The sequence below is a fragment of the Cydia pomonella genome, chromosome 8 (assembly GCF_033807575.1).
Source record: "Cydia pomonella isolate Wapato2018A chromosome 8, ilCydPomo1, whole genome shotgun sequence".
In the NCBI taxonomy this organism is placed as follows: Eukaryota; Metazoa; Arthropoda; class Insecta; order Lepidoptera; family Tortricidae; genus Cydia; species Cydia pomonella.
In genome coordinates this window covers 14592290-14618302 of record NC_084710.1, presented here as the reverse complement: position 1 = coordinate 14618302, position 26013 = coordinate 14592290, and the positions used below count along the sequence as shown (strand labels likewise).

Below are 26013 nucleotides of genomic sequence, written 5' to 3'. Positions count from 1 at the left end.
ATGTAAATTACCTGACCGAAATTTCCTACACATAGAGAAATGAGGTTATTAGAATTGAATTTAACATTTATTACTTACTTTAAAATGTGTATTTTTAACCGAAAGTGTGAACAAGTTTGCTTATTAAATATAAAATGTACATAAAAATGTTCGTTCAGCTTGACTTCAAACTGATAAAGCACATTCGTTAATTAACTTTTAAAAACTCTTATCGATTTGGTACAAAACATAATTAACCTATTGAAGTCAGTGAGTAGTTAACGTCTCGATATGGTTTATGCATCACAGTTCTAAAATCCAGACCAAATTCGTTAAGAAAATGCCGCTTGCAATGCGGTGCCGTAGAGATTTCCAGACTAAGTGCAAATTAAATACTGTGCCCTCCTTAAATACTTGAAGAGTTTTAATAAAGGGAGAATGACTGAGAGCTGTTTGCGCATATTTCACTCTCAGATATACAAATGTAGGGCGGAATTTCTGTTCTCACATTTTTCAAGAAAATTTCCTCGCCTTCTTGTCGCTCCGGAAAGAAATATTTTGTGGCATAGCATTTTATGGGCGCTCTAGGATTACGTTGCAGTGTAGACTAACGGTATGCTGCGTCACATTTCCCGGAGTGAAGTTTTGTCGCCTTTTTTATGTAGTACCTGCATGATAGTCAATACATCCTGCAATTTACGCGCAGGGTTTTTTATATTACCATGCAAATGTCGAGGAAAGTATTTTTAGAAATGATGACATGATAGATTCTTGTAAGAACTAGGTGCTTATGATATCTACGGTTAAAATCCTCATAAAAGTAGATAACATGAAAATACCATATTACCATATCCATTCAAATGAAATGAAATGAAATGTTTTTATTCCAGAAATAATATTCCATGGGTATGTACAATAAAATTACGCTATTTAAACTAAAGTCTACAATTAATAATACAACTAAAATTAACTAAATAAGACAATTATAATAGGCCTACGAGCAGTTCACCCCGACTTTATGGTGACAGGTTTGTGGTAGGTCCTCCAGCGCTCATGAAGCGGGCTACCGTCCCACTCCCTCACTGCGGACTGCAGCGTATTGGAGGACGCATTTATCGCCTTACTGGTGGCGGCGCTCCTCGCTCTCAGCAGCGCGGCCCTGCCCGGCGCGCGCCCCTCCGCGAACATGGCGCTGGCGCTGCACCAACGCGGCAGCCGGAACTATGCCCGCCAGGCGTTATTATACTGCACGCGCATGTCTCCCACTGCTGCACAGGTGTAATCCAACCACAATTCCACTGTATAGACGCAAGCACAAAAGCTCAGGAATAGCTGCCTTTTCATGTCGTTACTGCATTCAATGATTATCTATTTTTTACAAGCTTTTATTTAACTTGCCCTGTTAGTAAGTATGTATGTGTTTGTGTGGGTCAAATCTTGGAAGCTAATTTGACCAACTCCCCAGTTTCCAATTCCGTAAGTCGGGTGACAATTAAATATTATGGTACCATAGAGCTGATCTGATGATGGAGACAGGTAGCCATGAGAACTCTGTGATAACACAACCTAATTGTGTTTGGGGTTTTTAAAATTGTATTGTGAGTATTAGTTGCCTGTGGAAAGAAAAGTACAGTCAGCGATAAAAGCTTGTACCAAAATATTTTTGCCAAAAACTTAATGTTGAAGTTAACTTCAGTGAACAGTCAGCACCTCAAATGTAGTGGATCAGACTACGCGTCAAAAGTATCTACAATTCTATGTACCTACCTAAATATATGACGTGTATTTTTCTTCTAATAAATAACCTGAAAATGAATCTCTAATAGCTTGAGACGACGCATTCTAAATTTTGGCATCAGGTATCTTGATCTATTTCTGCAATTACAAAACTCATGAAAGTATTGTTTGGTGAACTGGTTCTTCATGGCATCGACTTCATTTCTGTAGTTGCCGTTACACGATTGGTTAACTTTTATATCAGAGAAAATGGTATCAAAGATGCCTCTTTTAAAACAAACATATTCATTGTACAGGCAAATGGGACCGATTCAAACCTCTAAATTTTCCATTTAGATTAGTCTAAACACACACTTCATTTATGTAACTGTGATTTTTGGATTAATTGTTGTCTTTTTTACTTTAAACGGTAAAACCCGTTTTGCCGCATACGACCTTATAGAATAAGCTAGCGTTAAAGCAAATACACTACGAGCGAAGTATCAGGATGAGCGCGAGTTTCGGGAAGCCAGCAAGCAAGCAATAAGCGTCGCATTTTTAGATTTTATTGTTTAACGATGCCGTCAAAAAGAGACACATGTCTGTTTACTCGTATGTAGAATAAGTAGACATTTATGTTTATAAGGAAAAGTATTCGAAGGTGGTAGATACTTTTGGCGCGTTATTTCATACGCTAATATTAATGCTGAAAACGTACAGGTTTTTAAAGGGCCGGCAATTCGCATGTAATACAAGCAGCGTTAAAAGCGTCCTGAGATTACGTTAATCAGTAATCACCTTTCATCGCCAGGCAAAATTAAAAAGATGTTTTCATAATAAGTCCAGGTGATGGAAACAAGTCCCCGTCTTGCGCATAATGAGGCTCCTCTTTGCAATTTTTTGCCAGTCCTCCAAACTAATGGCCCTATTAGCATCTTCAACACAATAATTTAATTTTGCTCTAAATCTTTCAGAAAAATAAACTGCCGACCTCTTTGTCATTTTGCCTCTTGCTGATTCTGCAGTGCCGCTTAAATTTGTTAGCTTCATTTATTTAAACTCATGATATCAAACCAAGTCTCTGAATTCATTAACCTTTGCTGTTATTTATCTCTACAATGTGTTTATTGTTGTTTTTGGCGGCAATCCATTATCATATATCAGTGTTAATGTTGATGTTAATTCGATATTTGAACATTAGTAGGTAAAGCAGCCCTTTACATATTTCTTTAACTATTGAATGTTTATACAAGATGTAGCAAAGCAAAACTACTACATAAATATTTTTACAGTACATATGGTGTTACATTACGTAACTATGTATAAAATTTTAAGGGCCATATGTACTCGTACTGTAAAACGTTGTACGATACATGTGCGAATAGGTAATTTGCAACTCTTTCGATTTCGATTTAAAGCAGCCACTCGTTGATAATTTCCTATTTTTCGCACTTGTATCGTAATGTACTATAATTACACTAGTAGGTATTTCATTATCAACATCAACTTATAGTATTATAATATAATAAAAATACATTATATTTTTAAATCATTTCGAGATGGTGGTATTATGTAAACTATTTTCACGGTCATATTTTTAGTTAAACTTTCTATATACATATAGAACTGTCTTGGTATTCTGGGTCTCTGAAGATAATCAGTTCGGATTAAAATATTATGTTGTATACTATAGATAATGCGCCCTACGTTATATAACAAGACGTACAAAATCTCAGTACATTAGATGCAACTTACGGAATCGACTCTAACATCATTACGGGCGCTATTATGAACCCCGACGAGTGGTCGATAATTAAATTGCCTCGGCAGACGAGAACGGTTAAAAACATATCGGTAGACTGCCCAATTTCGAACCAAATGAATTTCGGTAATATTTAAATTGAATTTGATGCCGTACGGGCCATGAAATTGAATGATGTTACGTATTTTTGATGCATTTTTGCATCGACCATCGCAAAATTATCTCAAGCTGTGACTTCTAATTGTTCTTTTATATTTATGAATGATATTATAAAATCGGAGACTCGAAACCCACCCGAAATTTAATACATAGTATCATAGAGTAAAGATATTATCAGAGGTAATTTGACTTATGACAAACTGTGACACTGGAATGGCGGATGATGTTTTAAAGTGTGCGTGTAGACGAGTGATACCATGTAAAACATATTCTCCATGATGTAAAAATTATTTTTAAAATAAAAAAATTGCACTGCTTCATGTTTGACAATAAATGCGTAATGTTGCATAATTACTTTGAGCAAACATTATTTAAAATAATAATATTTAGCATAGGGATGATATCAGTTCGTTTTTTTTTTAAATTTATGCCTACATATAACTTGAAACATATCTTTAAACCATAAGTTTTAAACAAAAAAATATGTTGCAGATCGGAAAATATGATAAATTATGATCGAAAAAGTATAAAAATCGATTATTTATAAATTTATAAAAGTATAAATAATTCTGAAATATTTTTTAATCAAATATAGACTAAATTACAAATATATACGTAGGTATATGCTTTTATAAGTCTTAACAGATGCGCACCATATCTACGGACTCAAATTACATGCACCGCGTGCAAACACTTATAAAATCATAATATTTAACATTAGATGAAATCAATTGTTAAAAGACATCAGAGATATCTGATTTTGAACAAAAATATAATATACATAACAAAGGTTTACTATCAAATATTAGTCATAAAAGTGTCTTTAATCTCATTATTTTCGGGAAATTACCATACGGACTTATTTTGAAATTCGCAATCAATGATTTATCCATTTATCTAAATAATCTTTTATAAGTACATAACGGGTGATGACAGATCACCCGAGGCAGAGGCAGGCCAAAAACGAGATAGCGAGACGACCTGGACTCATTTTGTGGCGACTGGCGTGAGCATGCACAAAGCCGTGACGCCCGTGACGAGTGGCGGAAGACAAGGGAGGCCTTTGCCCAGCAGTAAAATAAAAAAAGTACCAAACGATTTAATAAGAAGGGCATCAATTACCCTGCTTTCGGGAAATTACCCTATTCAACATACTGGTCATACTCCTGTTCCGCAGAACTTGAAATTGAAATATCGTGATTTTACGTACGATAACATGATAATTGATGAACTTACCTATGAAAAGTTATCCCATCTCTTTTTTCGTCCGATCTGTATAATTCTTACAACACTTGACCACGCATGTCGGCATATTTTATATTTTTCTTCCACCAATTTACTCAAATGACATGTCGATCCGACTGACGGCAAATTGGTGGATGAGGGCATAAAGATAACTGTCAATGTCTGTGTGTCACGCGTAAATACTAGGAAATTGGTGGATAATGGAATCCTAGTTGTGTTTTACCGATACTCCGTCAAGCATAGTATTATTTTATTTAAATATCGTCCAGATGAGTAATTTTAAGTCAAGTTTGTATACAATTGGCAATTCATAATCGTTCCCAATCCTTCATTTCACGTGACATTTCTGTTTGTTAGAAAGAGACAAGACTTAATAGAGTAAGAGGTTTCTAACTATTACGAAAAATTAAGTATATTATGACCTAAATATGACGGCGGTAAAGCACCGGACTGTTAAATTTATATGCTCAAGGATTAATAACATAATTTATTTACATTTATACAATTCAATTTGACTAATGGAATATGGAATCCATTTAAGTACCTACTTTAATTAAGTTGAGGATAAGTCGTTATTGACCGAGCGAGCGTTAGCAAAGTGTCCGTTTCAGCTTGGGCAAAGATACTTTCGTATTTGTTAAACTAAGAAAAGAGCAGTACCTAAGAGGTAATGTTTTACTTAAAAAGAGGTATCTACTAAATACTATATGTTATCTGTAAATTACTCTTGATTGAATGAATATTTTTTAATTTAGTGTATGTCGGGATGTTCTCCTCTGCAGGTCGCATTTCTCAACTGATTCTCTTGACAGTTTGTGCGTAATTTTATTAGAGTTAACCTTTTGAACGCCGCTTAGGATGTCATCGGACGTGCCCGTGTCGCCGCCTATACTAAGTAATAACAAACTGTGTAGTGCTTGCCACATAACTTACGATAAAATATTTTATTGTTTATAGTTTACAGTGATTAACTTCATTTTTTACCACCTTATCATTAAAAAAAAATATTATAATAATTAAATCACGTTTACCAATGTCTTTTTTATGGTTTCGTCCCTTTATTAATGGATTGAATCTGTGAATTTTACCAGCTATGCAAATTTATTGATGGACTTTGCTACATCACTATTATTTTTTATTTCGTATCTGTGACGTCATGAGCGGTCTACTATTTCAGACATTGGCGAAGGCTTCATTGTATTTTCGTTGATAAGTTGACACTAGTAGGGAGAGGATTGATCACATTAGAAACGTATCGAATCTGAAAATTTCAACGTTGTTTGGCATAATAAATCATAAAATTTTACACAGTAACACAATTCTTTTGATAAATAAATATTGTAAACTCAATATTATTATAGTATTCAAAGTTTTAAAACTACTAAACAGTACCTTCTTATATATTTTGTTGACCTAACATAACTTTGAAATATCGAGTAATCTACACCACTAAAATTTTCTAAGTTATATCTTTGACGTCACATGCGGTCTCATTTTTAAGACGACGGCGTAGTCTGTATTGATTATTATTGCGGAATATAATAACTTAGTAGGGATTACCGATGAACCACGATAACAGAGTCTCGCCTTATTTATCGATTCAAATATCTATCATCGATGAAAAAAACCGACTTCACGAAACCCTGGAAGGTAGGCACTAGTACAATTCAAATATATTTATTTCTAAGTTCAACTTTGAAAACGTCCAAGGACTCAATATGTCCAAGTGTCAAAATGTCCAAGGGTCAAAACATCCATGGAATCAAAATGTCCAAAGAGTAAATGGTAAATTGGAACTGCTTGGATCGGGATCACAATGACAAGGATTAGGTACTCGATCATTTACTGCGAGGCCATCATGGCATGTCGTGTTGCTAGAGTCAAGTTTCTGGACGCTGAACGTGCACCTAGAACTGCAGAAGGAGTCTCTGCATGGCAATTGCGTATGAAGCGAATGTATCAACACTTGGTGTGGCTACTTAAGTCATTGGGTAACTTGATTCAGTTAAGGACAGATTCTGGTTACGGCAGATTATTTTTATGACAGATTCAGTCATGGAAAAAGTGTCTACCAAATCTATCATTCATGGATCTATAAAATATATTATATTAGCTAAGTAAGGTCAGTCGCATGCATAAATCTTACGTCGTAAATCTAAACATCGAATGAGAAAGTCGACGTAGATATTTCAATACCAATCATCGTCACATCACTGGTGTCTTTTAAATAAGACTTTGGCTACGAGACTTGGGGTAAAATCATACATAATCTAATGGTATAATTAAAGTTTATTTTCAACTAGAAAATATAATAAAATCAACAGATCAGTCTCACTGTTACTTAATTAACAATTACTGCGACTTACTTATGCAAAGAACCAAAGTAAACTTTATTAAAGTAAAGAATGTCTTGAGAAAAACATGAAAAAAATTGTCTTATTTATCAGACTGCGGCGACACGAGCTGGGTATTGATTGTCTGATATATCAGACTACGGCGGTCAAAAGGTTAATATCATTATTTTGTCGCTTTTTTGAAAAAAGTTGAAAATGGCGGAAACTGCTAGTAGGATCTATGGCACTGGAGACCATTGTGAGTTCACTGTGATAATGACTTAACGAAGTAGCACACGCGCAGCTATAGAAGATGTTAATGTCAATTTTAGGCACTCTTTCTCCACGTCGGAGGTAATTTTAAAATTTAAGTATGTGAAATTAATTTCTGTTAAATGTAAATAAACAAATATTACATAACATGTCTGCGCTCAGTAGTGTCTTGTTTTATACATATAATCAGTGATTGGTGCGTTGACCGTGGGCTCTACAATGTCATCATTATGGTCGGATTCATGGATAACTAATGACAATAGGAATAAATAGGCCACAGTGTACGAACCTACAATATGTAACAATAATTCAGTAGTTGCATTGGTCAAGTTTAGTTATTTCGGTATTTTTACTTTATAAGACCCGGGCAAAACTAAAGGTTCAATCAAATAAAAGACCTAAGGAGTATCGAATATAATTTATTTATTCGCCGAAGTATTTTCAGAAGATTCAAGAGTCTTGGGATAAATGCAATAGAGCACATGGATATTGTCACCCCTTGTGAGTGAGCAGCTGTCAGTGAGCCGGAAAATGATCGTGCTAACTTTACAAATACAAATCCTCTTTATTGCACTACCTCAGAATAAATATACATGGAAACACTTATAATACATAAAGATAGAGGTAAACAACAGAGGCCTTTATCGCTACAGAGCAAAACGAATCTCAAATTCATCTAATTATATTTATTTATTTGTATTTGCCTCAGACTTGTTGTCTGATAAATTTTATTTATTTTCACGGTTTTTGACGATGGCTTTTTTTATAAAGAACAATTTTTTAGTATATTTACTGATACTAATGGAACTAGCGTGGAATTTAAAAAGAAAACAAGTAGTTTCGGGTCATCTCCGGCGTTGCCTAAATGCTAACATTGGAAGAAGTTTCATAATTAAATTAGGGGTGCCGTAAGTTAGCGAGGCGGCGCGTGCGACGCCAGCGCGCGGCTAGAATGCGTAATGCAAACATCCCACAAAGGAAAACAAGCAGTAATGGTATACGAGTCACATAGTCTCTTACGACGTTTTTCGTCAGAAACGTTTCTTTGTGCTTGAGAAAAATACCGCCTGTGTACGGTTTGTAATGGTACGTGATCTATTTTGCTAATGATTATATGCATTAGCCCTGGGGACCTCTTAATGACACGCTGAGCGACTTTAAAATGGGATTTACGTCGCACTAATTTGTAAATTGGATGTTGATTACAGATTGTGATAGCTTTTAAGGCTTACGGCGTACTAAGTAAGGTAAATGGAGTATATTGCTATCGCTAAATTATGTCGTGCTGTAGAAAAATTAAATACTTCGTATGATTACTTGTTTATATACAGAGGTAACCTCCTGTTTATTATATTCATTTCAATAGTCCAATAACTCTCTTAAAATAAACGGGTTATCATATAACTAAACTAGAAAATTACTAATACATATTCCAAATTCCTTACTTACCTACACACTTACCTTAACCAGTTTAGTTAAACTACGCGTTGTCAGCGTTGGCATCACGGACGTAACAAATGGGTTTGCTAGGCAAATGAGATTTCTGTTGTACATTTGTTTTTTACTCATTTTGTGTGAATAAAGTATTATACGCGATGAGCTTCGAGATCCAACTTTTCTCGGCACATTATCCCATACACGACTCGCCGCTGGACACAATAGGAGCACTCTTCGGCTTAAAATGTGGATTTTTCCCGGTCTGACCTTAATTGGATTCACTTTTAATTTATTTGCGCGCGCTTACTTTGATGTCGGCACAAGCTTTAGATAAATAACCAATTATCCTGATTCGATTAAATCCCTGCGACCGTGTCAAGTGATCTGTAACACATCAACGTTTTTGTAATCTTGAAGGCTTATTTTGTAAGTAATTATAATTAAATATCGTGTTACACGTGTAGAAATTTAACATCTTTCAGAGGAAGGAATTACATTGAATATGTTTGATATGAATACAATTCATTAGACGGCTAAGCGGTTTCATTACATTATCTAGTATTTAAAATTATTTAGTATTTAGTGTTAAACTAAATACACCAATCATCATCAAAACGAAAACCTTGGAGGATTTAACAACTGGAAACGTCTTGTCTGTTATTTTCGGTACAAAACAGTCTGCTGATTTTTGTGGGGGAGGGGCATTCAATACATACAACTATGACCCTTGGCCGAGGTTTTTGACAAAGGGGTAAGCGACTAAAAGCGACTCCAGTTGTTAAATCCTCCAAGCGGAAAACATATATAATATGGGTGAGTCCCCTATTTTAGCGGCAATGGTGGCGATGCTCATCTGTCAATTCACTGACCAGGGCTGCACTTGCGAAAGTCACATAATCGGTCATAGAATACCTACTTATGACGTAAAGTTTGGTAAATATTTTATTGGTTTCGTGTATAATTCATCGTGTAATAGAAACAGTACTTTGTACCTAAAAATATTCGTTAGTTTCGAATTTCGAAAGTATAGTTTGGCTGTGGACAGTCCACAGTCTTCCCTCTATGTTTGAAATGAGACAGTCCTGAGCCAAACTATACGTTCGAAATTCGAAACTAACGAATATTTTTTGCTTTGTATTTGTCTTACTCTAGTACTCGCCCAAAAAAAGGGATGAGTATAGTTTTCTTTGTTCTTACTTACTGACAAAATCTGTTTGCCAGACTATCTTACGAATGAACAAAAATATCTTTCATTATGCATATGCAAAAATATTTATACTGTCAATAGGTAATACATATTTTACGTGAAATATTTCATTCTGAATATATTGCGTGGCTTTTTCCGCTCACATCGAAATAACCGCAAGCACACTAACGGAAAAACTGATTCCCTTCCATCCTGATTAAAGGGTTCCACGTCGAGTGACGTATAGTGAATACAAATATTGATGTTCGGATTCGCGTTGGGGTGTGAACTGTGATCACATCACAGCCTAAATAGGCTTTGCGATTACGTCGCTAGCTGGGAGTGCCGCTAACCCAATTTGCTGAAAACGACCGGCTAAACACTCCACCTCGGAGCCATTAAGTCGAAAGTATCACTAAAAATACAATACTTCCGACCTATTGCTTCTAAAGTACTAAACATACGTCCATTCTACGCTCCGCTGAGATTTATTGTCAATCGTAAAATGCAGCACTATGTAAAAGCACCCAAATTGATTGGAATTGACGAGACCGAGCCTCAAATTTCAATTATGCTGTTGATATGTTTTATAAACGGAACGAATTTCAATATATTTTTCCCTGTTTGTTGTTAAGTTGACTATGAGTCATTGTATATCACGTGTCTGTCAGATCTAGATATTTATTGTGTTCTGGTCTAGTAAACACCATTATTTATGACCTTTATGCTGCTGATTCAATGGATATAGATGGCCAGTTATATTGCTAATGATTAATTTGCTGTTGATGCTAGCTTGAATTACCAACTAATCATGTCATGGTACTTTCATCTTGCCTGATGAGCTATTTAACTGATTTAATCAACGGGTTATTTTGGTGTTGATTGAAGTATAATACTGACTCTACGTTAATGCTGACTTAAGAGGCTGTCAATACCGAAATAGCACACTGTCTATTTGTATCGGAGTAAATGAGATAGCACTGTCACTGTTACTGGACCTGGGTAAAAGAATAATAAGAATAGTATTGAAATAAAAAGAAGGTGGGTTATTTGTTGCGCTTAGGTATAACAGAACCGTTTAATGGTGACTTTAAGACCAATCTTTGCAATTATTTTCTATCGAGCCGATTTCGTCCAATCATCTATCGACTACGGCCACGGTGTTTGAAAATTTGAATATTAACATTTTTTTTTGTTGTACTAAAACAAATAGTTTTTCTTTAAAAACAGACAGCCTCTTAAGCCAAAATAATAAAACACAAGGATGTACATTCCCACCCAAATACCTATATACCTAACATATTGTGTGCCTGTACTGGCAAGGTAAATACTGAAATTGCATCATTTATACAAACACAGACATAAGTCTCATTTATCACGCAACTGTCGGAGCAATAAATGTTCTTCCATTCTTTTTAAAAGTTGTACCGCGCTTCTTCTGAAATCACAATGGGCACTAACGGGATGCATTAAGATTCTTGGAAACCTATTCTGAGCACTAGGATGGGAGCGGTAAATAGTGACGTAAAACGCCTGGAAATCCTGTTGCAGGATGTTTCTCACTAGAACCAATTTTAGTATGATATCATTTTGTGCGGATGTAATAACAAAGCATTGTTTGATTTCAATGGATATTGTGATTTCCATAGAACGAATCTTCTCAATTTTAATATTGGTAGTAACTTTTCCTCGAAGGTGTCTCCTAGTCGACCCTAAGCTATCCATGCTTGCATGGATCCAATGATGAAAGCTGGCACGAGAAGTTAATTAAACTATTGCTATCATCGTTATTTGTGTCAACCTGTACTGAGTTACATACAGTGGCATACAGTATTTTTGTGTAACTGGAATACTCTTTTGTTGAATATATATATTTAAAATATGATACATTGTAAATTTTACTAATTTATTTTTCTCATGCTTGAGTCAATCGACCTTAATTAACCTACTCTAATAATACATGGAAATAATATCAAAGAAAGATAAAAGAGGTGTTGCCTTGTTAGTTCAAAAATTTGCAAACCTTTGAAAAGTCGTATCTTAGAAACTATTTGGCTTACTATAATCAATTAATTGCAAATATCATCTTAAAAGTGTGCATAGTTACTTTTGCCTTAACTCCGGTTATTAGTAGATTTTTTTACAAAAACTGAAAAAAGTCCGAAAATTTAATGAATTTTCATGTATATAAAACTTGGATTTGTTATTGCCATTTCATCACTACCAACATATAAAAAAAAAAGAACTACCTCATTTGATGTTAGGTAAAATGTACCAAGTCCATGGGCTATAAAGAATGGACACATATTCGTGGGCTTAAACTACTATAATACTATGTGGATTTCTGCTTCAATAAACTAATCGGGCTATTATTTTTTTTCATCAACAGCGGTGTGGAGGCCAGGCGCGCCGACGCCGCCGCCCGCGCCCGCGCCGGTAGCGCGCTCGCCGGGCGCGCCGCCGCCGCCTCCGCCCCCGCCGCCGGTGTGGACCCCGGGCAGCGCGGGTGCTTCGCCCCAAACGCCCAGGAAGTCCTTCAGGCCTGTGCACTTTGAGGAGACACCGCCTACTCGTAGGAAGTTTGGGGTGAGGTTCTATTCAGCATTTTTTATGGTCGCAAACTGCCCTTGCCTTGTTATGGTTCCGTACCTCAAAATGTAAAAACCGAACCCTTTATAGGATCACTCGATGTTGGAAATAGTAGGAGGACCAGGCAGAATAAAATATCGGTGGCAAACTAGCATGCGGCCCGCTTGATGGTAACCGGTCACCGTAGCCTATGGAAGCCTGCAACTTCAGACATTTAGGGCTTACTTTACATTACATTACATATTATGTCAGTATCGGTGGCCCAAAGACAAAGATGTAACGTAGGTAAATACATATACGATATTTGATTTGAGCACTCTTGGATGTCAAATGTTTTTTTTTTCAGAATTGTAAATAGAATATACTCAAGAGCAATCAAAAGAGTCTTCTGTATTCATTTACTTAAAACAGAGGAAATATTAAAATTATATTTCTATTCTCATTAAAATTGTGAATCCTTTTATATTTCACAAGCAATAACTATTTGAGTAGTCATTAAAATTTGAAATAAATAATACCCATTATATAGGTATACCTGAGTAAAGATGAAAACAAGTTTTAAACCCTAATTAAGTTTTGAAAAAGAAGGTAAGTAAGTAGGTATGTTATTAACAAATTAAAACATATAAATTAAGACGAGAAGAAAGTCATCGATTTACTAAAGTTTCAACATTTATCTTCAACGGTGGTAAGTGGTATAAGGACTGCAAGTTTCAGGCAGATTAAATTACCTTTGGTAATGTAATGACTAGAACACCAGACGGAATAATATGCTTAAGCGAATTGAGCTGAGAAGTTAGGTTTATTTCGATAAAACCGTTTTAAGTGAAACTGTTTCAGGCTGAATTTGCATGACTGTTATTTAGGTCAACCCTTTTTAAATTCTTGGAAAATTCTTAGTTCATACCTAAAAGCTTTGTAATAAATTTCTGAGTTAGCATGTACTTAAACATTTACCCAGGTAAATGAGGTTGTTTATAATTATTAGATGGATAGATAAACTGGTGTGGGTACTTCGGCAATATTATAGAAGTATGCACAGTCATTATTAAATATGTATATTGTGGCGACATCAACTATATCGTAACATACCTTTGGTACCATAGAAATATATTTTGGCGACTTTGGCCGACATATCTATTTGATGCTGTCCTACTTACCTAGTCGTTTATGCTTTTACACCTTTCCTTCTTAACCTTTCCGTGTAACATTTTCAGAGTTCGGAGCAGAACGGCTGCACGAGCGGTTCGGAGAGCGAGGGCCGCCTGCGGACCAGCCACAGCGCTCCCGCCACCGGCCTCAACTCCTTGGGGAACTCTTCTAGTCGTCTTCCTCGTGCGCAGAACCCCACTGTCACTCTTCTGCAGAAAGCTAGAGGTAAGAATGACTTCCTATAGTTATAGCCGAAACATTTCCTTCCTAAGATATCCGAGAGTGAGATAAGTTTAACTGCATCAATATTCGGAATAGCTACAGCAAGCCGGCCACCGGTCTGAACTCCTTGAGATACTTCTCTAGCCGTTGCAAAACCCCACCGTCACTCTTGTGCAGAAAGCTAGAGGTAACAATAACTTTCTATATCTAGTAATTGCTTGCGGTCGGAAAGGTGGAAAATCCCTGTTAAGTACCTCTATGGCAAAAGTTGGCATCGAGATCGTAAGGGGGCATGAAACGACCGCGATCAATAAAAGAGGGTTATAAAAAAGCACTCAATTTATACAAAATTTCACTGCAATCTAAAAAAATTAATTAGGTATCAAAACACAGGCAAAGTTTTGAAATTGCTCAGCTTCAGCACGTTCATCACCTAATCTATGTTAATCTTACGACAAACAACCCTTAGGCTTTAGGCGTTTGTCAAGAAGTTGTTAGTATTCATAACATAACAGTCTAAATGTTATCTAAATTGTTCGGAGGTGTAAAACCGCCGGCATTCTGACTTCACGGATGTACATTTCCACTGCTCGCTCTTGTAAACCAGCATAAGTGTGATCTCCAATTACACATAGGTGTCACGAATTTCGAGGTCCGCTAAAAATTGGTTACTTGCCGAACGCTGTCTATGCTACGTAAGCGGTTTGAATCAGTTCATGTCTCCCCCATGTCATTAGGATGATGTTCAGTGCCGTATAAAACCAATTTGATACACTACTTACCTACAGATTTCACTAAATTCAAAATTAACCTTAGGTTGTCTCAGATAGAGTTGAAATTTTCATGTTATGCAGAGATATGAATTTGTTTTAAGGTGCAGTTAAAGTCTACGCGGGCTCAGATTTTCAAGATTATTTGGTAAAGTGATACGGGGGACCCGCATTTTTACGTTTGCCTATTAAATAGATAGGACAAATACGTTACCCTAGACTTTTAGGCAGAAGTCATCACGTCGCGTATTATGCCTCTCGATATCCATTCACTAAAGCCGATCACGAAGAAGAATAGAAATAGAAATGTAACAGGTTCGTCGCTAAAACGCGTCTAAGCCGACTGCACTAACTTGACGGCTAGAAAAATTGGCAACATCGATATAGTGTTGCTATGTCTTATCTCAGGCGCATACGTCACACCTAACGTAGGTGGGGGTAGACAGTTACTCACCGAACGTTGACAGGAGTGGTGGTGCGTGTTGGAGCCAAGTAGTAACTCTAATCCTAAATTCCTGGGTGTTCTAGGGACACTACAACCACTATAATTATTGTGGTTTAAAGCTCATATTTTGATAGGAAATGTATGTTTATTGTGGCGATTCCGCAATCTGTCGCTTGCCAAGGTGTAGAGTTAGCTTAGACGTAGGTACTGTGTTAGTAAGTAGGTAGGTATTTTACAACGACTAGACTAGACTCGCCTTAGCTTCGAATACACGATCTGGATTGGAAATTTGGAACATCGTAATTTATTCCCGGGGCAGAGCGCTGGAATGACGACTAATTGCCTCCAAACTTGGAGTAATTGGCTTACGCACTGATGAGTCGCACCCCCTAATTAGAGATTACCAAAAACCCGATAATTCACCGCATTATCTTTAACGGCAATAGAAAATCGATAGGATTATTGGCCTACATGTGACTTGTATGTCAATTAAGTTTTAAATAGGTTCTTAATAACTTTAGAACAAAACATTATTTGACATGCCAAACTTAAAGCAGCTCCTCGCATGCAATATTTAAAAAAATCGTACATACGAGTACGTAGGTACTAAAGCGATACAGTACTGAGGTAGGTATGTGGTAGGTACTTCGTGAATCGTCGAGCGACAAATATAATATTAAGGTATTCAATATGACAGATTAGGCCGGTTTCCTCACGGAAAACAAATTGATATACCTTATGATAATCCATCCATACTTAACTCGCTAAGTTCCAGGAATCGAACACACAGCCTTTGATGGCTTAAATAACCAAATGCCACAAGGTACCTATGAAGCAAGAAAAACATCTTCAAATAATTCCATTTATTTCGAGAACATAAAAAAAAACATTATTTTTCAATTCGAATTCAGTTTGGCTTTGTAAAGTGGATGTAACTAGGTATCTATCTATACAAATATAGATTCGCTTAGCTCAAGGCATGCAAATAGCCCATGGAATTGGTACATTTTACCTAACATCAAATGAGGTAATTCTGTTTTTTTAATATGTTGGTAGTGATGAAATACTTTCTGAACTTTATGAAGGGCTTTCGAGGTGGATAACTTGGATTTGTCATTACTATTTCATCACTACAAATACCTATATATAGAAAACAGAACTACCTCATTTGACGTAAGGCAACACTTCTTTTTTTGTATGATTTTCATGTATTATAAAGGTAAGTATTTAAGATATTTCATATGTGTATAATATGTATATGAAATACATAGGTACCTATTTCGTTGAAAACTTTCCGCATTATTAGTCGATGCACACCTTTTACAGACATATGTCACCCGATATTCGACTTAACTGTGACCCACGTTCGAAAACTTGTTCAGCTGTGTTCCCTGTACCCAACTATATCATAAAAGCGGAAAAATATGTGACAAGTTATTATAGAGCGACAAGGGTCAGATAGCATTTAATACTTGATGAGATGACAGTTGTTGAGCAAGTTGCGATATGGGAAATTGTTGCCTACCCTAATTGTGTTTTTTTTTTACCATAAATGAGGATGTTTTAAAAATAGCCGTGACATAGATAGGTACTTATAGTTAAGATGAAAATTATGTGAGAACAGTATTATATAAATATTAATGTGGAATTGTGGAGAGATGCTGCGCCAAACTTCAATTTGAAGAGAACAGCAAAATAATGAGTTTTACCGAAGCAACGGTCGATGAATTTGAAGTTGGTTGGCCGGAAGTCGTTTTTTGGTTTCCGTACCCAAAGGGTAAAAACGAGACCTATTACTAAGACTCCACTGTCTGTCCGGTTTTTTTCAGTTAAGATGTCAATATCTGGGCGACCGAGCTTTGCTCGGTTATAACTATTTATTGTAATATGGTGGTGTATAGGTGATAATCTACATAAACTTAAAAAGTAAAACGCATGAAAACTCGAAAACACGCGTTTTCCCAAACATAAGACTAATCTATATCGATTGTATACCCCCAAAAACCCCCATATATACCAAATTTCAGCGAAATCGTTAGAGCCGTTTCCGAGATCACAGAAATATATATAGGGAGCGTGCATGAACTGTGCACAGGAGCCGTCAGATTTTTGGCGCGAGGCGTAAATGTGATGTTTATTGTCCCGATGTAGTCTACAAGATGGCAGAACCTACAATGCACAAGAAAACACGTGACGTGTAAATGTACATGTTTATTGTTCCGATTCAGGCCACAAGATGGCAGACCCTCCAACGCGCACGGTCCCTATATATACAAGAATTGCTCGTTTAAAGGTATAAGATACATGCCGTTAAAAAATAAGCGACTGCTACACAACACAACTGATACAGTGCGACTATAAGTGCCTGACGAATGAAGTGACGAAATATAATTACGTACTGCAAATGTAGGTACCTTCAAAATCATGGAAGCGCTGTACCCATCCATAACTGCTATAAACGCGGATAATTAAATTCAACTTATGTATTTTTCAGAGGGCCAGCTATCGCGAGGTTCCAGCTACCTGCAACAGGAACGAGATAGCGCGCGTTTGCCGCGCGACAGAGTTTCTCCACCGAGGGGCGATCCCAGTATGTATTTTTTAATGTTCTTCTACATCCACATCAATGTATTTACTAGATATTTCTAAAATATCGCTACCTTTAAGGGGCCCACTGATTAGCAGTCCGTCGGACGGTATTCAGTTAGAACAAAAAGTTGACAGTTCCGAACAACTATGAATGTTGTCATAAATGGTTGCACGAAAACTGAAAAATCAAGTATGTAGTGTCAAATCAAGCTAACACACTTGGCAAGCGTCAATATGGGTTGTTAAATTGTAAGTAACATAAATGTCATATTCCTATATTCCATTGTTGCCATATTTCTCGCCTGAAACACAGGGAATCCTAGTCCAGGCACATTTAAACCATCCCTATTTTTTAAGTCTTTGTTTTATATGAATGTATCCTTGGAATACGTGCTTTTAAATAAATTATGTTTATGTTTAATTATGACATTTAAAGTAGCACTTCCGCACTGTGTTGCTGAAAAGTCTGTGCAGTCTGTAGTTTAGCCGTGATACGAATGTTAGTTACTATAACTATCCAAACTTAGTTGGATTTTCTGACTATTCTAATGATGTTCCACAAAGTCTATTGGTCAGTTTAGGGTTATAAGGTTAATACGTTTGTTTACAGTACATATGGGGCTACTTTATAGCACTAGTGCGAGAAGTAGCATATTACGTTACTGTGTCGAACATTTAAAGGGCCATATGTACTGTAAAACGTTGTACGATACATGTGCGAATAGGTAATTCGCAACTCGTGTCGATTTAAAACACTCCCTTCGGTCGTGTTTTAATTTATCGCCACTCGTTTCGAATTTCCTATTTTTCGCACTTGTATCGTAATGTACTATTTTAATCGACTTCAAGATTTCAAAAGAGGAGGTTATCAATTCGGTTGTATGTTTTTTTTTAATGTTTGTTACTCCATAACTCCGTCATTTCTGAACCGATTTTGAAAATTATTTTTTTGTTTGAATTTACATATATACAGATTGGTCCCGTTTTTGTCAAAACTCAGTTCTGATGACGGGATCCATGAGGAATCGAGGGAACTGTTCAAATGTGAAAGGCATATATATATATATAGTGATTTTTGTATTTTCTGTAACAAACAAGCATTTACATTAAAAAAACTGACATTTGATGAAGTGGAACTGCTGATGATCAGAATGGAACTCTTCAACGACGCATAGTACACGTTTGGCGATTTCTCTACTTCGCTGTGTTTGTTAAGTAAATTAAATTTTCAAAACAAATGTATCTCAAGTTCGAGTTCTGACGATGGGGTCCATGAGGAATCGAGGGAACTCTTCAAATATGAAAGGCATACATAAGTATAGTGATTTTTGTATTTTCTTTAACAAATCAAGCATTTACATTTTTAAAAGTGACATTTAATGAAGTGGATCTGCTGATGATGATCAGAACGACGCATAGTACACGTTTGGCGATTTGTTCTCTTCGCTGTGTTTGTTAAGCAAATTAGATTTTCAAGCCAATTTTTTGTCAAGTTCGAGTTCTGACGATGGGGTCCATGAGGAATCGAGTGAAATCTTCAAATATGAAAGGCATACATATAGTGATCTTAGTATTTTCATTAACAAATCAAGTATTTACATTTGTAGAAGTGACATTTGATGAAGTGGAACAGAACGGAACTCTTCAATGATGCATAGTTCACGTTTGGCAATTTGTTCTCTTTGTCATGCAGTTAGGTTTTCAAGGCACATTTTTATATTTCTATCCTATTTGGTTTTTTTAATAATTATCTGGTGCTTTATTTCATGCATGGTGTGAAATAATTTATCTTAAATACAGTCGAATACCCTATTGCGGGTATCTTACCAGTCAACCATAGGGCAAATCTGAAATGTGTCAAGGTGGGTGCAGTGGCAAAAAAAACATGCTACCTCCTTTTCTACATAATTAGGCGTAGGACGCTGTCTTTTTAATTTCATTGTATGAAATCTAAAATCAACAACAATCGTTCTTTCACTGGTCTCCCTCATTGAAGTCGGTTTTTTTTTCTTAAAAAATATTTTTAATTTCAGTTCACGCTCTACGCAGAGAATACGCCAGTGAGGGAGAGGCGGACAGGAGCGACTACGAACGCGGTGGGCCACGTAAAATGGCACAAGCTCATGAAAAAGTAGAAGGAATCGGACCTACTACCAAAGACGGCATGCCAGTAGCACTGAGATCTGTAAGTAGAAAGAAGTTTAAGATTTTTAGTTTGGTCCAGGACTGTCTCATTTCAAACATAGCCAGATAATTCATACTGTCTTGGTCTTATGCCAGTATAATTTTCCTGATTCTTACTGACTGACAAGTTGTGTTTGCCAGACTATTTTTTTTTTACTCGGTGTCAGGGAATTAAGTTTTTGCTCCTCCAATAGTGCGGAATTAGATAAATTAAAAAAAAAACAGCAAGTTATTTTTACGTCCCCGTAAAGTCTAAACACATGATTCACTCTCTTAATTTCACTTTTCCAGATTCAGATTTTTATGATTATGATGTACCTGAGTAATTTTATAAAATAAATGCCAGATTCTTTTAACTCGTTAATTACACAATTTCAATTTATGAATGCTTTTAATACATGAGAAATCTCGATAATCCGGCACTTCTATGGTCCGATACATTCAGTAATCCAGCACTAAAGAGGTGCAAGTGATAATTCTATTTGCAAGTTTACTATCAACGCTTACATTATCACACTGCCTTCTCTTTAAAAGTGGCTAAATAAATGCAGATAACGGTTGAATTTTAAACTTATTATATTAGTAGGTATAGTATATTTGTATTTGTTTATAGGACTCTATAGGACTAAATTTCCTGTAACTTTCAGTAATCAGAAATTTTCACTAATCCGGCTTTCATGTAGCACCGTTAGTCTGCCGGACTAACGGGATTGTACTGTATTAGTTTTGTCGCCTACGTGTATTGAAACTTTATATTTTCGCTCCGTTCTACGATAGTATTTTAGTACCCCTAACATAGGGTTAAAAAGTTTACTGTTATATTGTATGTCTATGTTACTGAACGAGAATTTTAATTGTCAACTTCAATCGTAGAAAGAGCACAAAGTAGTAGTGAGTGACAAAATTGTTTCGTTTCTTGACTAATTAAAATTCTACACCATTTGTTTAAATCATCTATCAAGTAGATCGAGGGATAATGGGACATTTTAAAATTGCAGGAAGTCAAAGACCAGTCAAAATGGTACAAGAAAATGTACGACACCATACACAAAAACAAATACGACGGTGAGTTTTGTTTATGTTTTGGTATTTATCATGAAATATTTATTTAGGTCTTTAACTATTTTACAATTCCTATTTTCTTATTTTATTCGTTTTCTTTTATTAAAAACCCATTATTTTACCATTTCTCAGTCGAAGGTGTCGGACGTTGTCCCTATTTTATACATTTTCTTTTTCAGACGATTTTGTGACTATTCGGTACAAAAGCCGCCGAGGTGATTATTTCACACTTTTTTCCAAATTTTCACACAACATCGGTGGCTGTATAACTCCACAAAGAAGTGCATTATTACATTCATTTATTTGCTTTGTTTAACTTTTCTACATGCAGTGCTTTCACACACAATATTAGTTTAGTAGTGATAAATATAAATAGTTAAATAACTAATACAGTAAACACACATAATGCAATAAAACATTTGCTAACTATATCATATAAAACAAACATTTGGCTAAAGGTTATACTTAATAATATAAAAATATGCTTTCTAGTTTTAGGGCAATAGGCGGGTCCACACAGAACAAGGATACGCGCGAGGCAATTTCCTGCCGACGTGCCTCGGCGAAGGCGGTGCGCGCGTTTTCCACACCTCAGCGCGCTGCCTTGGTCGAGGCACGTCTACACTGGTCATTTTGTGCGTGAGGAAATTGCCTCGCATGTATGCTCGCTCTGTGTGGACTTGCCTAATGACACATGTGTGTCAAGTCTGGTTAGTCAACCACATCAGTAGAAAAATAGTTGTAAACATGTGCATCAATTCATAACTGGCCCCACCATTTCTAGCCCTACTAACCCTAGTCAGAAAGAAAAGAGTCTGCCATATTTTCTAGTGACATGGTTGATCAGCCAAACTGTACTTATCACTGCTACATTAACATTATACTTAAACGAGTCCTTTAATTCAGGTCAACCACCACAGAGGGTGACAACTAACAAGTCCCAGTATGCATACTTCGATCCCCGCTCTGGCTACCTGAGTGAGCCGGAAGGGGGCCTCAGCCGACTGGGCTCCAGCACATGGAGCGATGCATATGATAGTGATGTCACTAATAGCCCTCGGAGAAGGACTACCTCTGTTCAGGAAGAGAGACACCATGAAGAAGTTACTTCGCCATATCTACCTAGTAATAAGTAAGTTTATTTGCAATATACTCATAGAGCTAACAGAAATAAATATATAATACAACAACAAAGCAGTTCAATTCTATTGACTTATAACTATATGAATGAATTGATTGTAAGAAATGCAGACAATATAATTATTTGTGGTATAGATCTAGGAATTGAATTGCTCTGATAAATTGTAACACTGAGATTTTGTAAAGTTTTACTATGTCCGTAGCACAGCTTTGTCATCAGTATTATAAAAAGCTATAAGAACAAGTGTAATTGCGCTATTAACAACAATTTTAACCTTTTTCGAAGGTAAGTAAGTAAGTAAATATTCTTTATTGCATCAACAATTATACATTTTACAAATAAATTATAAAGGAAAATTTAATCACGTAAAAACAGGCGGTCTTATCGCTATAAGGTATAGCTTGTAATGTAATAACTTGCAGTGTGCCCTGTAAAATTAAAAAAGCGGCCAAGTGTGAGTCTGACTCGCCCATGAAGGGTTCCGTACCGTTTATGACGTATTAAAAAAATACTACTTACTAGATCTTGTTCAAACCAAGTTTCGGTGGAAGTTTGCATAGTAATGTACATTATATTTTTTTTTAGTTTTATCATTCTCTTATTTTAGAAGTTACAGGGAGGGGGGACACACATTTTACCACTTTGGAAGTGTCTCTCGCGCAAACTATTCAGTTTAGAAAAAAATGAAAATCTTAATGCGGTTCATAGAATACATCTATTTACCAAGTTTGAACTACTGTTCAAGTATTGTATAAGTATAGTTCTTATAGTTTCGGAAAAAAGTGGCTGTGACATAAACGGACAGACAGACAGACATGACGAATCTATAAGGGTTCCGTTTTTTGCCATTTGGCTACGGAACCCTAAAAATGATTTAAACAGCTCTCTGCTGTGTTAAAATAGTACATTACGATACAAGTGCGAAAAATAGGAAATTCGAAACGAGTGGCGATAAATTAAAACACGACCGAAGGGAGTGTTTTAAATCGACACGAGTTGCGAATTACCTATTCGCACATGTATCGTACAACGTTTTACAGTACATATGGCCCTTCAAATGTTCGACACAGTAACATAATATGCTACTTCTCGCACTAGTGCTATAAAGTAGCCCCATATGTACTGTAAAATATGATAAAGTGATGTTATTACAAACTTTACTGGCCTGGGACCTGGTCTGGGGATGGTATACCTTCCTATATTGCATTTGACCATTCACTGCATCTCCTTTAAAAACACATTTTCTTTTATTACAGGTATAGTACCTTAGCATCAGCGAGAGCTAGTCAAGAAGTGTACAAAAATCAGCCCGGTAAAATAGAAAACTATGTTCCGGGCAGATCTTCAGTTGTTGACAAAGAAGCTAAACAGGTATAATTTAATTCCTCTTAACATTGCTACCCAACATTCATCCATGGTGCTCATTCATGGCAATAATCTCATTCATCCCTTGCATGGGTAAATAAACGATTGCTGGCGCAAATAGAATAGGATTAAACAAATTTAAGTTTTTTTTTTTAATGGCTTTGCGCTCCTGGCGCATTCAGCCAGCAAATGATGTTTATCATCATTTATGTTAATGACAAATAAAATAAAACAAGAAAACTGTTAGTATCTATTACAATGTTGTGTTCCTCCAATTTTTAGCGCCATCTATTGAACAGAAGGTTAGTTAATTTGGTCACAGGTCTAAGCCTGAACAAAATGAATGGAACTGCGACCGGCCGCTTTAGTAACGCCATCTGGCAATGCTTTAATAGGAGAAACGCGGTTTTGTGTACATGTTGTCGGTTTTCTTGTTTTATGGTGCACTGCAGTTTTGACATATACACATACCTGTATTTTTATTTTATTACCAATTTTCGTATTACCCTTTCAATTCATTTGTGTAAGCATTCGTCAATTATTAATATACATAGATTCCTAAACCCTGTAATATGCTGTTCGTATAGAAAGAACAATAGATTAAAGAATATCATATTTCATTATATTACACCCACGAAGAACACTATCAAAGAAAAACAATATATTTCTCTTTTCTAGTGGTGGGACGAGGTCATGGACATTTTTGATGGGGTACGAAATCTTTTTATTATCTATGTGTTTGTGATAACCCTGTTGTACTTATACCCATTTAACACTGTGCTGTATGCTAAGATGTGGGTTTCGAAAATGTCTGACTTGAATTAATTGCTACTTAATCCTGTATACATACATTAGGTACAAAAGTATACTTATGATGTTAGTATTAATGGAGATAACTTTTACAATTTGGGGATGGCGCTAAAATGTGTTCTAAGGTACTGTAACCATCTTACTTAAAAACTTCGATAGTGAGATGCAGAAAATGTATACTCGTACCTAGTGGCTATAGTAGCGACATCTGTAGAAGTTACGGCGAGATATAGCTACTTCTAAGAAGGAAGGTGCCAAAAATTTACTCCATAAGTTTAAGCCAAAGCTTCCAGCAACAATTAGACCAAATTGTCAATATCAGCTATTCAAATTTATATAGTAGGAATTATAGAATGGGAACTAGAATTGGTAGCATTTTGATTTCACGTTTTAGTACCTACTTACTATCAAATATATATATAACTCCGAATAAAATAAATAAAGTCTAAGAATAAACGTGCCTCGAAAAATCAAGAAAAATAGTCGCTCGAATACAGGATGTTTATTTAGTCACCTGCAAAATTGTACGGGCTGAATATATAGTTCATACTTAGCAACTTTTATTACCAAACCCAAATCCGTGAAAAAAAAAAATTACTGTCTCGTCATACAGCCAAAATGTATGAAAAAGCCAATTTTTTTTCGCGATTTCGGGGATGGTCCCATAGTAAAAGTTGCTCAGTATGAATGACCTATATATTCACCCCGTAAATTATTGCAGGTGACTAAATAAACAACTTGTATATGACGATATACCTTTGGCATACACTCGAGCAGATGGTGACACCGTTTGATATTTAACACATCAGTGAAAGAACATGGGTCAAAAGCCATATATTATGTCGGAAGATGGCAGTAAATTTAGTCAGCTACAAAATTTACTTTTAAAATACGCCTCTATACTAAATTCTCTTTGCTGCTGTAAAATAGTCCTTATTACAAACAGGCTGCCCGATATGTCATCACTGTGAATAAATTAATCAATTTTGAAATAATCTTTGCTACAAAGAATTATTTCAAATCTTATGTTCGTAACCAAAAGGGCCAGAATTTAGTATTTTTTGTATTGCCATACCTGTCTAGCCCTTATTACAGACAACTTTACTAATACGATATGCTTCTGAGGTTTTAAATGCGAAGACCGATTTCACATCTAATACTTATTACGCTTGGCTTACAATTTTTAAAATATGTAATATATTTTAGTTCACAAAAACGAAATTTCATCAACATCACTTAAAGGCGTCGCCTAACACGCTATAAACATGACTGCTATAACAAACCAGTTTTTGTTTAATGAAGTTGATATCGCACAATAAAAAATAGGCGTAGACACACCATTCAGTTTGAAGAGTAGATTCGATCGAAGATAAAATAACTAACGTATGAAAATGAAAATAGAAATGGACTGGTTTGAAGGCTGGAAGGATCGTGTACCTACTATTTTTTATCAGCTTGCATTTAAGGGCTCATAAGCTTCCGGCGCCCCTAGCACGTCATGTCGCGAATGATACAGACTACCCATCCTTCTAATTATTACAGTTAGAAGTAAAAAAGTTGTATATCTACCCAATTCAAGTTTGACCTAATGGTT

The 26013-nt window shown here is 35.9% G+C and overlaps 1 protein-coding gene across 1 annotated transcript in view; it reads left to right on the top strand.

The window, feature by feature from the left end:
- Positions 1-26013, top strand: part of LOC133520648 (uncharacterized) — a 258897-nt gene that overhangs the window by 195635 nt on the left and 37249 nt on the right. Inside the window, 8 exon segments of the mRNA XM_061855198.1 lie at positions 12480-12676; positions 13897-14056; positions 17763-17858; positions 19891-20042; positions 21040-21106; positions 21283-21318; positions 22010-22235; positions 23501-23615. Coding sequence (XP_061711182.1) covers positions 12480-12676; positions 13897-14056; positions 17763-17858; positions 19891-20042; positions 21040-21106; positions 21283-21318; positions 22010-22235; positions 23501-23615 — 1049 coding nt within the window.